At 43.1% G+C, this 14,713-nt stretch overlaps 1 protein-coding gene across 1 annotated transcript; it reads right to left on the bottom strand.

Moving 5' to 3' along the window:
- Window positions 1-11,768: 11,768 nt before the first annotated feature.
- LOC128426877 (dexamethasone-induced Ras-related protein 1) lies at window positions 11,769-13,444 on the bottom strand. The gene is made up of 2 exons (XM_053413932.1): window positions 13,081-13,444; window positions 11,769-12,856 (listed from the first exon to the last, which is right to left on the bottom strand). Exons 1-2 carry the CDS (start codon window positions 13,349-13,351, stop codon window positions 12,327-12,329), a joined length of 801 nt encoding a protein of 266 aa, XP_053269907.1. The 5' UTR covers window positions 13,352-13,444; the 3' UTR covers window positions 11,769-12,326.
- Window positions 13,445-14,713: the final 1,269 nt, after the last annotated feature.

Below are 14,713 nucleotides of genomic sequence, written 5' to 3'. Positions count from 1 at the left end.
CTTGCTCAGACACCGAACATAATAACGGACACAAGGAATATTGAAACAGGATGTAACAGTGCAAAGACAACGCAGCAGAATTAATACGTTACTTCCTGCCCCTGCCTGCTGCACACGGCTGCACACGGCTGCACACGGCTGCACCAACCCCCCCCCCACACACACCTGAATAATGTGGAGGATTTGTAGTTGTTGTGAAAGCACCTCCGCCGTGTTGTGCACAGGGATAAAGTCCGGACCCAATTCTACAGACAGGTCATGTCTGAAAATAACTATCAGGTGTTTTCAAAGGTTTCTTTGCCACTATGTGTTATATGTTTATTATAAAGATGTTGTGTATTACCCACTCAATCCCTACCCTACATATGATCATATTTCACACTTGAGCAAAGCAGTCGTGTATTTAGGGAAGGAAAAAGCACAGTTGACAACTGTAGCTCGGTCTGAAACTACCTTGGGAAACAGTTTGCCGTTCCCGAAACTACTGCCATGTTCGTTCCAGAATCACAGGCTGTGTCCCAACATGGGGGCTGCTTTCGGAATGAATGGGATCATCTCTCGGTGAAAGATACAATGAGAGAAGCGAAAACTGTGGCCTGGCTTTGAAAAGCCCCAAAAATCATCTGAACACAAGGTTCTTTATTGTTTGCTTTTTCGATTGGACCCCGTTGTGGCCACAGCAGAAGCAAGTTGTTGAGAGGGACCATTATAGTCAATGAGAGTCAAGAAGTGTTGCTCATTGACATGGAGCGGATGCGTGACACGTTGCGGATGGAGAGAGAGGAAGGACACATAACGCTCAAGTGAAGCCGTGCAGGATGTCAGCGTGACCTGAAGTAAACTGTTACATCTTCTCCACGGCTAGAAGAACGTATAATATCATTGGAGAAAACATTTGAGTGTAGACTGTACCACAAATTCCTTGATTCATGCAAAGTGTAACGCTAGAAAGGATGGATTGTCAGTAGGCCTACCAGTTGTCTTTGTCCGATATAAACATTAGCACGTGGGTTGAAGGATAACCTGTCCCCACCCCCCTGCAGGTGTTTACTGAGGGAGGAATACCAAACTGAGAGTTACTGATTAATCACAAGTAGCCATGTAGTTGAACAGAGACCAAAACAAACAGAGACAGAATGTCAAATTAGTGCACATCAACGTATGGTTCCTAAAGTGAAATCATTTTTAAATAAATTTGTTTAAATATATATTCTCAAATTACAGGCATTTAGCTAGTTATATTAAATTTTAGATCTAATTTTGGGTCATCTCATCTGTAATTTTTGTTATCACTTTCAATGTTTTAAGATTGTTTTAAGTACAATCTTTGTGAGGAGTGGAGGAGGAGGTACGAAAACCTTTAATTGTTTAAAATATATATATCAGATTGTGTCATTTCTTTTTTTCATTATCTTGCTGAAAATGAAACGATGTGTGAACACTTAACTTCCTTGGTGTAAACGTGTCAAAGTACTGGAATACGAGTAAAAATAATAAATTTAGAATTTCACAAAATACAAATACAGATGTATGATTGGCAATAAATACTGACCCAATGTCCAGAGGAGCAGGGTTGAAAAATATGATATTATTAGTCATAACGGAGGACTCCCACCAATATCACCTCTAGTGGGTCAATAGATCCATTAAATATGCATTTATTTTAACATTTTGCAGAAAATAAACTGCTCTAAATATAACTGACAAAATAATGTGTTCATGTTTTCCAGTTCCTGTGGTAAACTAATGAGACCTTAACAACAATGCAGAGAGAAGAAAAAAAAAAAACATTTTGTTGCAAGATGTTTTTTTCATCATTAGTTAATAATAAACACTTGTTGAAAAACTGGAAAAAGCTTCAGACATGGAAAAAATATGAATGTAACGTTAAGTTTTGAAAGGACAGTGTTGGAAAAACTTTTGATAAGATATGGAGCCCCATACAAGAAGCTCTGTAGAATGAATTGAACTGCAAAACCACCCAGAACTCGTCAATTGAGTGAAGCTGCAAAACAGGAACATCTTTCACTTTGTCTTGTTTTTCCGTGAGTGAGAGGCCCTAGTAGTGGAGTCTAATCATGAAATAAACAGATTTTTTTGAAGAAAGAAGGATTATCTAACACGGTGAAACAATTTAATTGTATTAAGACCGAAATAAACCCCCCGACCTCTCATCTGAAATGGCAACAACAGGATTATTTTCCAGATCAAAGCTCCTCAAGAGCCACAGAGGACGTTACACAACTGTTTTCTCAGCTCCAGTTTGCAGACTAACATCGAAAATATAATACACACGCAGCAAACTGTCTGTGTAAATTTATATTTCAACCAATTTCTGAGTCATGCATATCATTATAGAGTCTGAACTAATTTGAGATTTGTCCTGCGCCCCTTGTTGTGCAGTTGGCAAAACACAATAGTTAGGAAATGTAGTTTATGGCTGGGAACAACTGCACATGAATTCAGTTCCTAACATAGACTGTTAACTCAAACATTTTTGAGAATGATGAGTTTTACACTACATTTTACATACAAATGGACTTTCAAGTTATTTTATTCATTCACATCAACTCAACATGATAGAAAACTTGAACTTGTGTAATAAAGGGTTCACTTGCACTACCCTTCTACAGCATACATACAGCTGCTGTCTCAGTGGTTTTCTAACATAAACTCTTTTGTCCCTCTCAGGATCCTGTAGTGGATCGATGACTGGTTTTTCCACTGATCCGATTGGTCATTTATTCAGACATTGACAGGGTTTGATCTCTTGATGACTTGTGAGTTATACCACAGTTCCCAACACTGATTAAAACGTGCCAGAGGAGCCACACATGTACTTCAGAAGCTGCACTGATTACAGTTGGAGAGTTATGTTTCTAGAGTTTTATTTCACGGTGGCAATAATTGCTACAGCACTTTAAATGTTTCAGTCCCAAATAGTGTTTAATCAATCTGTTAAACAAGGACTGCAGTGGTCTACTCATCAGTTACACAAGGTGTTTTCATTTCATCATCAACGTCATTGGCCACCTCCTAAGAGACGGAGGACGCACTGCCTCGCTTAAACGTTGACTTGAAGATCTAAAAAAAACTGCCGGCGTTAGAGGGGCTGCAGGGTGACTAACCCCCGGGGACGTGTGAGACAGTCGGAACACGCAAGTCAACAATGTCGTTCGAACCCCTGAGTCATCGCAGGAACGTTTAACATCAAATCCACATCAGCAGACCTGGCCGGTTCACATGGCCAGTAATAAGCCTGTTATATTGTTGCTATTTGAGTGTTGCTGTGCGTCAGTGGATCTGCCTCTGCCTCACACACACACACACACACACACACACACACACACACACACACACACACACACACACACACACACACACTCATCAGAAGGGCCTTTGAAGAAAGCGTCTTGTTTCATCAGTAATTAACTCCTGGGTTTTGACTGCTCCCATGTAAAGCCTTTAGAGGAGCAGATTATCCTCACACGCAAGACACTCAAATCTGATAAAGACAGAGAATAAAAAGCTCCTCGTCATACGGGGCCCTATTTTTCACATCCCTGCTGCTCTGCTGCGATTGACTCAAGAACAACCGCCAGGAAAACCCTGCAGGAGCCGCCTTCAGTGCACACTTTCTGCGTAGTTAAGTAGATGATGAGTGAGTACTGAAAATAAAACGGAATGAACTAAGAGCCAGAACCAAGAAGATTCCCTAAGACACCTCAACAGTTCAAGTCACTACGTACAAGTGGAGGAAGAGTAAGGTGATATCTTAATGGTTTTTAATTGATGCAAATTAAATAATCACTTATGTTTTTATCATGGACATTTGTCAAATAAAAATCTCACAAAGCTCGTTGTTATGAATCGTCCTAAGGAAAGAGTGCAGTAAAATATGGAATTACAAAACTGCAGGTAAATAGAACTCAGGAAATACCAGAAAGTAAAACTTGGGTATCAAAGCAAAAAAACCTCTGTTACTGAAATATATTGAAAATTGTTGATTGAAACTGATAAGGCTCCAATTATTATGCCTGCCTAGTACACCTTCTTTTGAATTATTATTTACATAATTAGTATTATATGTAATGATTTAATACATATTTATCTTAATATTAAGTATTTTTCTTAATGATTTATTTGATCTGTATGTGTATATGCATATTTGTATGTTTTTTTACTTGTGTGATGCATGCATCCTTATTTCGAGATGACTTGTTACATGTCATATCTTTAAATTAATTGGTGATTTCATTGGTTTGCATTATTGTAATTCCTGAATTGCCTCTTCAAATCTCCAGGAAATCTTTAAGTGCAGGGGACTTCACTTCTCTGAGTCCAGTTAATAATGTGTTTTCACCGCTCACTCTCTGAAATATGTTTCATTCAATCTAATAAGTGCTTTTGAAAACCAATCTTTACGGAGCCATTAGGCTGTGAACGCCACCAAACACAATGTCCTCAACACATGCTGAGTTTGAGTCGGCTCAATCAATTCAAAGCAGCCAACATGGGGCTGTTACGAATCAGCAAAGTGTGCAATTTAGATAATGACAACAAGACGGTGTCTCAAGTGTGGACGAAAACACACAGAGGTGATCTAGGCACCGAGACATTCAACATGTACAGATAGCACTGCTGCTAAAGTACATTATTTCTTTCTTCTTCAGATAGGTCGACCCTGCCTGTCCCCGACTTACCTGCCTCGTCTCAGAGAGATCTGTCTCAGATGTCCTGGTTTCTGTATTGTGACCAGGCCAGTCATTTTGTCAGGTGAAGGGCTCACCAGTAGATGGGGGGGTATTGGTGGGACAAGCCCCCATCAGATCCCCCCGCAACTATCGACCTCTGAGTCCCACCAGGCTCCTGTTACCAGGCGGGTTTCATACTCTGGTTCATCACCTCTGGGGCCAACGTTGGCTTTATTGATGAGGAGCTGGGGATAGATTCAGTCATAGTTTATAGTAGAACATACTATTATATATCATCTAATATATAAATCCTTTTGAGAGGTTTTTCCTTGACATGTCTCGCTGTCCTTCGGTGAGAATCAGGTGCAGCAGGAGAGAGGGCACACTGTGCTGCAGCACTGACAGGACGGCTTGTGCTCCAGCATCAGTGAAATCCTTCCACAACACAGAGTTTCTCCAGTGATTGATTCTCCGGCTCTGTCTGTGCATTTCAGTCTGAACAAATGAATGAATGATGGGAAACAGCTTCCTCTGCAGAGTGTGGTGCCTCGGACTCCACACGCCGCTGCTGTTACCGTTTAACTGCAGATTACTTCCTGTGGCTCAGTCACATCCCAAACCCAGTCGACCTGATCACGCGCTGCCTCAACAGGAAGCCACTGACCAACCAATCATTATTTACACAAAGTCAACACACTTGCAAATCCACGATGCAGACTCACGTGCACTTAAGTGCAGGTTAACCCCATTCAGGCTGCAACTGCATCAATACACACAGCATATAATATGATTGCATGTGGATTTTTTTGTGTGTGCACATGACAAAACAGGATGTCACTGACTCCTAACGCTCACTAGCTCTTCCAGTTTAGTGTTTAACCCACGAGTGTGAGATTAACAGCGACCACTGATGAAATCATTGCTTTCGAAGGTGCAAGGTCCGATCTTGAGAGAGAGAACCTGACTCACGGCCACGAAACCGTGGAGTTTAATCAACAACAGGAGGAAAACGGACACGCAGATCTGAAGATCTCAAATTTATGAGTCGTGTCCTGTGTGTCGGAAAAGACAGCTGCTTTATCAATATCACTCAATGCCCAGAACAAAATAGGACATTTGACATTTTGTCATCAAGCAGTTCTACAATCACTATTTCTTGTTTGTGTTGATTCTGTGTCGGGCCGTAGGAACCCACACATTTTCACCTCGTCACTTTCTACCACTATTACAAAACGTATCCAACATGGAAACATTTTCATAACTCTTCAATTTGATTCAATCTCCATTGAACTTAACGCACAAAATCTGGACTGAGCTGCAGAAAAGTGAACACAACTGCTGTACTGAGTGTCCTTCTAGTTTCATCTGTGTTTCTTTGTGTGCTTGTTGGCAGGATGACACACCAACTATTGAACCGATTTCCATGAACTGTTGCGGAGGAGTGGCACATGACGTACCAAAGAACCTTTTCAATCTTGGCCTCGGGTGATTTGATGCCATACAAATAAAATTGAATTTAAAATCCCTTTTACTTTGCTTATTTAATCCAGAGCTAAGCCCTCAGAGTTGTGTTTTAGTTGCAGCTCGCTGGCAGTGAAGGTTTTTATATTTTGTTCGAGGAGGAGGAGGATGAGGCTGGCTGTTGGCCATAGACCCAGGATGCTAGCATAATTAGTTCTGTTTGGGGGTAAGACGGGTCAAGATCATGAGCTAACAGTCGGGGACAGGACACAAACTCTGGTTCTCTTCATGACCCACCACTCTGAGCACTGTGCTATTAGTTTCGGCCTCTCTCCACACAAAGGGGCTCACAACTCTGGTAGTAAACACAACAGAGTGTACATTGTGTTGTTAGGTCACTATGTACTATCGGTTTCGATCTCAGCATGTCTGAGCCATGTCTGGGTCTGCTGTCTGCGGCGCTCTGCTCAAACACAAATACATACAACGGATTAAGGTGGATCACTGCCAGAGACTCTGCTGCTCATCATCCCTGTATCATTTTGTGCAAGAGGTGAGTCTTGCGTAAGAACAATCCGTGCGCTCACTTCTGGGTTGTGTAATAAGTCAGACGGAAAACAAAGGTCTGTCTTCCCTCAAAAGCTGCGAATATATTTTATATAATAGTGTCCAAATTATTCAGTTTGTTCACAGACATCCTCATGTCAGCTTCGTCTGTACATAGAGTGCTTTAGTTATTAAGTTGTTACTAAAATGTCTCATAGCGCTGAGGGCTCAAATGGCACGGAACCGACAAATTTAGCCCCACAATACACCGGTCCACCTCTCCAGTGGGTCCCACTCCTCTTTCCCCAGTCTCCTCTCGACCCCTCAAAAGACTAAGCGGCGTAGGAAATGGACGGGCTGACAAAGGTGCGTCGTAGTTTTCCAGTCGATCTCGCTGCAATTAGAAGATTCGATTAGAATGATGAGGTTATAGATGAAGCTGACATCTCAGGTCGTTCCTAGAGAGGAGCAGTGTTCGAGTAATTTAGTGCTGAAATATATCCTCCCACTGAATTCCTAGAATGCTAAGGAGCAGCAGCACAACACAAGGCAAAAGGCAAATTTGACAGAGCGTATTTTGAATTCTGTGAAGTGATCTACTACGCCCAGATCTTTATCCAGTGCTGGAAAACATTTACCAGAATCGTCAGTAAATTATAAACTGAACCACATCATTTTTTAACAGCTGTTGTGATATGTCTTGAATTTCTGTCTTTTACTTGTTTGATCATTTCTGTGGATAACTGGTCCGATGTCGCTGCAGCGTCTCGTTTGTTTTTACTTCGTTAGCTATTTTGGAGAGAAGCCTGTCTGAGGGAAAAGCTCAATTGTGATAAATAAGTAGCTGCCCAACGTTTTGAATGAGTCAAGGGTTCGGTTGAGGTTAGATGAAGGAAATGGATACAGTTCATATCAGTTGTTGACACTTACATCAGTAAAATACGTTTTATTTTACAGGTCTTCTAAGATTTACTGGAAAAAGACTGGAATAATTCCAGTTTATAGTCATGATGCCAAGCCATTAAAAGTCCATCCACAGTACTCTGGACGCTGCAGAGTGCTGATCTGGTGGTACAAATAATCAATGTCCAACAGCAGGATGGAAATAGGAAAGACATTCAAAGTTGCCAGAGGTGGAGAAATCTGAAAATGTGTTAGTTTCTCCAGAAACAGAGGAGTGGATGGATGGATGGATGGATGGATGGATGGATGGATGGATGGATGTCCATGCTCAATATAGATTTGAATGGTTCATATGTTATTTAAGTTTTTAAATAAAGGTAGTAACATACTACAGTTAACTGTTTGTACATAATACATAATAATACATAAGGATTTTGTGATATTCAGATGTCCAAAATGTGCAAATAAATACAAATGAGCCAAAAGGTCAAAGGTCTGCTTCACTGTGACATCAGAATGTTCTGCAAAAACACTTTTCTGGACAATGCTCAACACCACCACAACTTTTGTGACCTTATTTCCTGCAGCTCGACTACAGATACTAGGTGTGGCACAGACCAACAGTCTTATATCTGCAAAGTTTTAAGACCAAACTTTTATCTTTAAGGTCTTTTAGCTGCGAATAACTTCTGCAGTGCTTCGGGTTTGTTGACAACAGTCATTCGAGTTTATTCAAGTGAGCTTCATTTTGAATAAACCCAGTTTGTTTTTAACTGGATTTCACTGAAACGATTGAACTGGATTCCACGAAACTTGGTGGAAGGAGGGGACATGGATTAAGAAAGAACCTATTCATTTTAGGGCTGATCGGGACAAATGGGTAGATCGGCCATATTTTTTTCTACTTTCTCTAACATTGACAGATTTCTAAGGTAATAATTCACGGACCTTGATGGAAAACATCCGACTTAGAGGACTGATGTCTGTGAGTGTGTAGGTTAGTGCAGCTTCATTGAATTTAAAGGGGGCTGTTGGGTCTTGGCATGCGTTTGTGCTCTACTCAGAGTCATTATACTTTACACTGTGAACACAATTCTGTCTGAAAACCTTTAGAATGAGTTTATTGTATGAAACTGGGACGATAGAGACGGCTGGACTATGCATGGCCACTTAAATTGTCGCAGGAAGTCAAAGTTTCTCACCTCCAAAGCTTCCTGACAGCCATGCTCATCTCAAGCTGTTTGGACGGGCGGCCATCTCAGCCAGATTTCAAATGGTGTTTGTGTAAGAGACAGCCGAGGGACAAAAAAAGATGGGGGACGTCTCTAAATGTTGGACGAAATGGTGGTTTAGTGGTTTAGTCTCGGCATGGTATTTGAATACCAGCTCAGCTTTCCGTTTACCCACTCGGGAGCCGTCACTGGTGGCAGGGAGCCGCCCACCTTTGATTAGAGGGTGTGAACACTTTTTCAGCTACATATGAATGTCATGATGTCCAGACGTCCAAAACATTTTTACTCAGCATTCCTCCTGCAAGGTCCAAGACACTTTGAAACACTAGGTGGCGTTTTGAGCCATGAACTGCCCTCAGATGTAGATGTTTTCTACAAGCTTAGTAATTTATGTGATTTCAAAGACCAGCTTCAACTTGTTTCATCAAAAAACAGTCGTATAATTTAGTTTACAGCAGAAAACATATATCTCTTCATTTAGAATCCTGTTAGTTACTTCTCTTAGCAACCGGTTACTTTTCCTGGGATTCTGGTGAATGTAAAAATAAAGATGTAGGGAAAGTTAAAATATCTTCCACTGGACCCACCTACATAACAATTCAAATTAAATCAAATTTAACAAGGAGTCAGGTTCTGATTCAATATGGGAAGTTATGACGCTCAGTCTCCTTGTGATGAAAACAATGGATTAAACCCAAACTGGGCTCGTGTCAGTTCCCAGTGGATTTCTGCAGCTGAGGGCGGCTGTGGCTGAGGGGTAGAGTGGTCGTCCTCCAACCGGAAGGTCGGCAGTTCCATCCCCAGTCTGACCCATCTGCATGCCGAAGTGTCCTTGGGCAAAGTGCTGCAAATAGATGCACTGTGTGAATGTGTGTGTGAATGTAAAACTGTACTGTAAAGTGCTTTGAGTGGTAATCAAGACTAGAAAAGCGTTATATATAAATACAAAACCATTACCATTTACATAAACTGTATCGACTGAACCCAAGATCACAAGATAATAAGATATATCAGATGAGACATACCAAAGAAGGACTCCTGCTCGAGCCCACACTCTCCCTCTCATTGTTTTTCACAGCCACGTCTCTCTTCGTCACATTCTGTACTAATTTACACTGGGACATCTCCTCCTGCTGATGCTTGCACTAATGGATGCCATGGTGAAAACCTTGCACTCTCTCTTTCCAATGTTTTTCTCCCTCCGTTACAGGTCGGCTCCTGAATTTCATTATGACAGAAAGAGGTGGTGCTCGTCGGCAGTGCACATTATTAAAATCCATAATTGTGTATTTGCAATGCAGGCAATCAGGACTTGAGCACATGGCGTTACTGACTGGTAGGAGGACAGTGTTACAGTACACGGTCAGAGCGTCCCTGAATAACTAAACAATCACTGCCACACACACGCACTGCGCCATGATGCGTTGTGTTATCTGTGTGTGTGTGTATGTGATCTGACAGGAGACAGTATACTACACAGGCTTATTACTGATAGTGAGGGTTGGGGACGGCACATACACACAAATACACAGACACACACACACACGCACACACAGAGAAAAAGGATGCTCGATGGGTTTGTCGCGGTCTAGGGGCTTGAGAGCATGTGTGTATAATGTGGAATTAATCCTTATTATGATGAGGAGAACACGGTGTGTCTGTTAGAGCTGCAGGGAGATATTATTCTGCCATGTGCTGGGTTGTTGTGCAGCCTGTTAACAAAATGCACGAGTGGATGCAAGGGGCAAAGTGCTCGCTTTGGTGTTAAAGACTTGTTATCTGTCTATTCATGATAAAAAAAATTAAAAAAAAACAGGCTGCAGGGGGATGCAGAGGCTCATCACGTTGTTACTGTCACTCTGAGTGCTGTGTGGGTGTGTGTGTGCATGTATTTTTTTGTGTGTTTGTGTGTGTGGACTGGTCTTCCTGATGAGGTTAAGGTAGGGTTAGGTCAAGGGTTAAGTGCTATACGGGGCAGGGAACTTCAAAAGTACCTTTTTAAAAACCATCATTGATTGGTTAAAATCCAGCAATAAAAGAAATACATATAATGAAAGGTTTTATAAGTGTACAGAGAGAGTTGGGGCAGTGGGGCAGTGGGTTATAGACTTTCATGGTCTCTCTACCCGCCTGTCGGGGTAAATAAGATGAGGCAAGTCTATACAAAAATCACTGAATAAGTAACAACTACAATCTGAAATTGGGAACGTTTACTAGTAGCTCTTGTGGGGACCTCAATCCTTTTTAGAGTCTTATGATGGGGACTTGTCTTCCTTGTGATGACAAACTGTACGTCCTGATAACACAAACCATCAAGTTTTAAGGTTAAAATGTGTTTTGAAGGTTGGGTTTAGGTTAAGATTAGGGCTTGGGTTAAGTAAGTAAGTATCACAATGGTGAAGTTGCAGTCAGGAAATCAATGCAAGTCAATGTAATGTGTGTGTGTGTGTGTGTGTGTGTGTGTGTGTGTGTGTCTTTGGCCACCTCTTTTTTCACAATGGTGTTGTTTCATACCTGGTTACACTAATTTCATTCCCTTTCCTCTTCTAACCAACACATCAAAGTCCCTTGTGACTTGAGGCCTGTTTCTCTTTGAGCCAGCTCCTCTTTTTATTTAATTCTCTTAGGATCTGGCAGCCACAGACACGGCTGTTGCTGAAGATGTCTGTCATTTATGTTTAGCTTTTAAGATCCTGCAAGACAAGACGGCTGCAAAGCATCAACGTTAGATGTTGTAATAGTGATTGTTCTGAATGAAGCCAGTGTGTGGTTCTTCTTGTGTGGTGCAGTGTGGTGCACATCAGAGGTTTGAACTTCAGTGTCTGTGACTCTCAGATGCTTGTGAAGTAACCATCTGGTTATTGTGTGTGTGTAAAGGGGGAAACATTAGAGACAAAACTTGAAAGAGAAATGAGAAGCACTGCAACCTTCATTCAATTCAAAGTTTTTAATTGAATTTCCATCTTTGCAATAGATTTGACATTTGACAAATAAATATACCTTCACAGTAAAAAAAACAAAACAGTTCAGATCACAACAAAAACATTCAAGTGTACTGAGCCATTATAGAAAAGTATAAGATGTAAACAACATTATTTTTGCTCCCTGCTATAATGCACCTCCCGAGCCGAAGTCTCTCGTTCGCTCTCTAAAAAGGCGTGACATCAACAATACACACTTTTATGCACCGATGCGCGAGTATCACAAGGTATGAAGCCACATTGGGTCTGACAGACAGAACAAGCAAACATTCTCAGATGTCTCGAGGGCACGTGTTATGCGTATTTTTAAAGTGGTTTGCGGCGGACCAGTAGGCCCGCTCAGTGTCTCTGCGCCGGAGCGCGGCGGCGGAGGCGGCGGCCCCGTGGTCTCCACACCTCCCCTGTCAGTTTGAGCGCAGCCGGGCGCACTGGTCGCTTCTCAAGCTGACGCACCGAGGGTCTTTCTTCTTTCAAAGATCTGTGTTGAGCGGTTCCATCTCATGCTGCTCTTAACTGATCGAGCAGCGCTCTTTGTCCTTGCCCTGGCCGCCTCCTATCGCCTTCTCTTTAATGTACATGAGGTCGCTGTGCACGCTGGGTCTCCGCGCGCACGGGGTGACCACGCCGTACGGCTCCCCGGCGTCCTTCAGCTTCTTGCTCTTCAGGGACTTTCTGTGCAGCATGTCGCAGTACTGCACGGACACCTTCCGGTGCAGGTCGGGGCTCATTTCGTGAGGTAGCTTGGCCAAAGTAAACAGAGTCTGGAACATCTTATCCACGTTCTCGTTGCGCTTGGCGGAGATCTCGAAGTACGCGCACTTTTCGTCCCCGGCCACCAGCTGCTCGATCTCCGCCTGCTGCACCTCCCGGTAAAACTCCCGGTCGCCCTTGTTGCCGCAGATCACCAGGGGCACGTCGATGTTCTCCTTGCACTTGTTTTTCAGGCACGACTTGGTCTCGTAGATCTGCCGCTTGAGCCGCTGCACCTCCTGGAAGGAGTCGCGGTTGTCCAGGCTGAAGACAAGGATGAACACGTCCCCTGGAAAAAACAGGCAGAAGGAGGGTTAGATACATTTGCTTTACTTTTAAAGACGCACCACAAGTTGTGTCTAGTCCTACAGTATTAAGAGTGCACGGGTTCACAGTGCGCACTTGGATGCAGCATTTCTAAACAAAAATCCCGTTTGCACCATCACGGCTGCGTTCCAAAGCTGCGTAACTGTAACCCTGCACGAGCACAACCAAGCAGATGTGGATAAGTACCTGTGAGTATGGACAGTCTCCTCATGGCGGGGAAAGGGTGGTTCCCTGATGTATCCAGAATGTCCAGCTGGTACACGTCTCCCTTGATACTGTACAGTTTCCTGTGGAAGTCCTCGATGGTCGGCGTGTACTGCTCCTCGAACCTCCCGTTCAGGAACCGGGACACGATCGCCGTTTTCCCGACTTTGGTGGATCCTAAAATCACCATCCTGTAGCAGTTCTTCGCCGGGATGTCAAACTCGCTCTCGGAGGGAGACATTTTCTTAATCATGGTTAAACTCGCGGACTGCTGTCTCTGTGAGGTGTGCGTAAAAGGCGCTGGAGCTGCTGTTTCAGTCAATGCGAGGGTTCTGGGTTGCTCTGCTGTGCGTTTCTATCTGGTGGAGGGCTGGAGACTCGTATTTAAGCGCACATCGGACTCCTCCTCTCCCTGCGCGTCAAGGCGCACAGAGCAGCCCCCCCCACCCCCCACCGCCCCCCCCCCCCCCCCGTGCTCCGCTGCGCGCCGGGAGAACAGCGGACCCAACTCCCACTGGTGCGTCAGATTCATGAGAAACAGACATAAAACAAACCAAATCTAAATAAAAGCACATTTTATTTACCTACGGGATGAAACACGGCAGTTGACGCAATGCCAAACGAAAAAATAATAACTTAATGTGAACATAAACAAGTTAATGGTTGACTCTTCTTCCGGCGTTTAGTCCGGTTTGGAACATTGCGCAGAACACTAGGATGAACTTTGGACATTTCCCCCAAAAATATCCCAGCTGGACAGATATGCAAAGCTGGATCTGTCTGAATTGTATAGACTACATATACATGTATATACAAATACATATATATACACACACACACAAACACCTGCCAATGTTTTTGTCTGTGCTTCTCTATCTTACACAACGGGACACTCATTAATTTAGTCAGTGACTGCTGCAGCTTCTTCATGTCAGCAGTGGGAAGGGGCTGAGGATGGAGATGCTGCAGTACGCAGGGTGACCACAAGAGGGCACTCGGGGTACAATTTTATTGTCCGGACCCCCCTTCCAGAGGTGTCCGGAGATAGGCCTCTGCACCTTGCTGTGGGGGGGCTTCGTGTGTGTGTGTGTGTGTGTGTGTGTGGATGTGCACGTTTTTAAAACAAATGCAAGAGGTTATGGAAGTTAATGGTTGTTTATCTGTAATGAACATGAAGGAATCAGACACAGAGACGTATTCACAGAAGGGATTAATAGCCGGGACCTGGGGATAGGGCTGATGATTGTTTTCTATCTATTCTTTTATTAAATTTTTAATTTTTGGTGTATTGTGTTTATTTTTGAATATCTCTTTATGTGTTAACTGGCATGAACACCAAGGGCCTGTATGAGGGAGCGAGGTCAGTGCGTTAGCCATCCATCCTTCGGCCCACCTCAGATTTTCCTGTGCCATTAAGTCGGCTCGCCATTAACCAGGGTAGATCACCATGGTAACCCACACGGCACAGCTGTGCCACGGATCAGATCCAAACCTGTCAACATCCCGACCACTGACCAAGCAGTTCGCACAAACATGAGTCATCTTTTCTGCAGGAACAAAAGTATGGAAGTAAATCAGTCTCATCAGATTTTGAAATTTTAAAGCCTTTGAATTT

Source organism: Pleuronectes platessa, chromosome 21 (genome assembly GCF_947347685.1).
Source record: "Pleuronectes platessa chromosome 21, fPlePla1.1, whole genome shotgun sequence".
In the NCBI taxonomy this organism is placed as follows: Eukaryota; Metazoa; Chordata; class Actinopteri; order Pleuronectiformes; family Pleuronectidae; genus Pleuronectes; species Pleuronectes platessa.
Note: the sequence above shows the minus strand (reverse complement) of the source record. Positions and strands in the feature narration are given on the sequence as shown.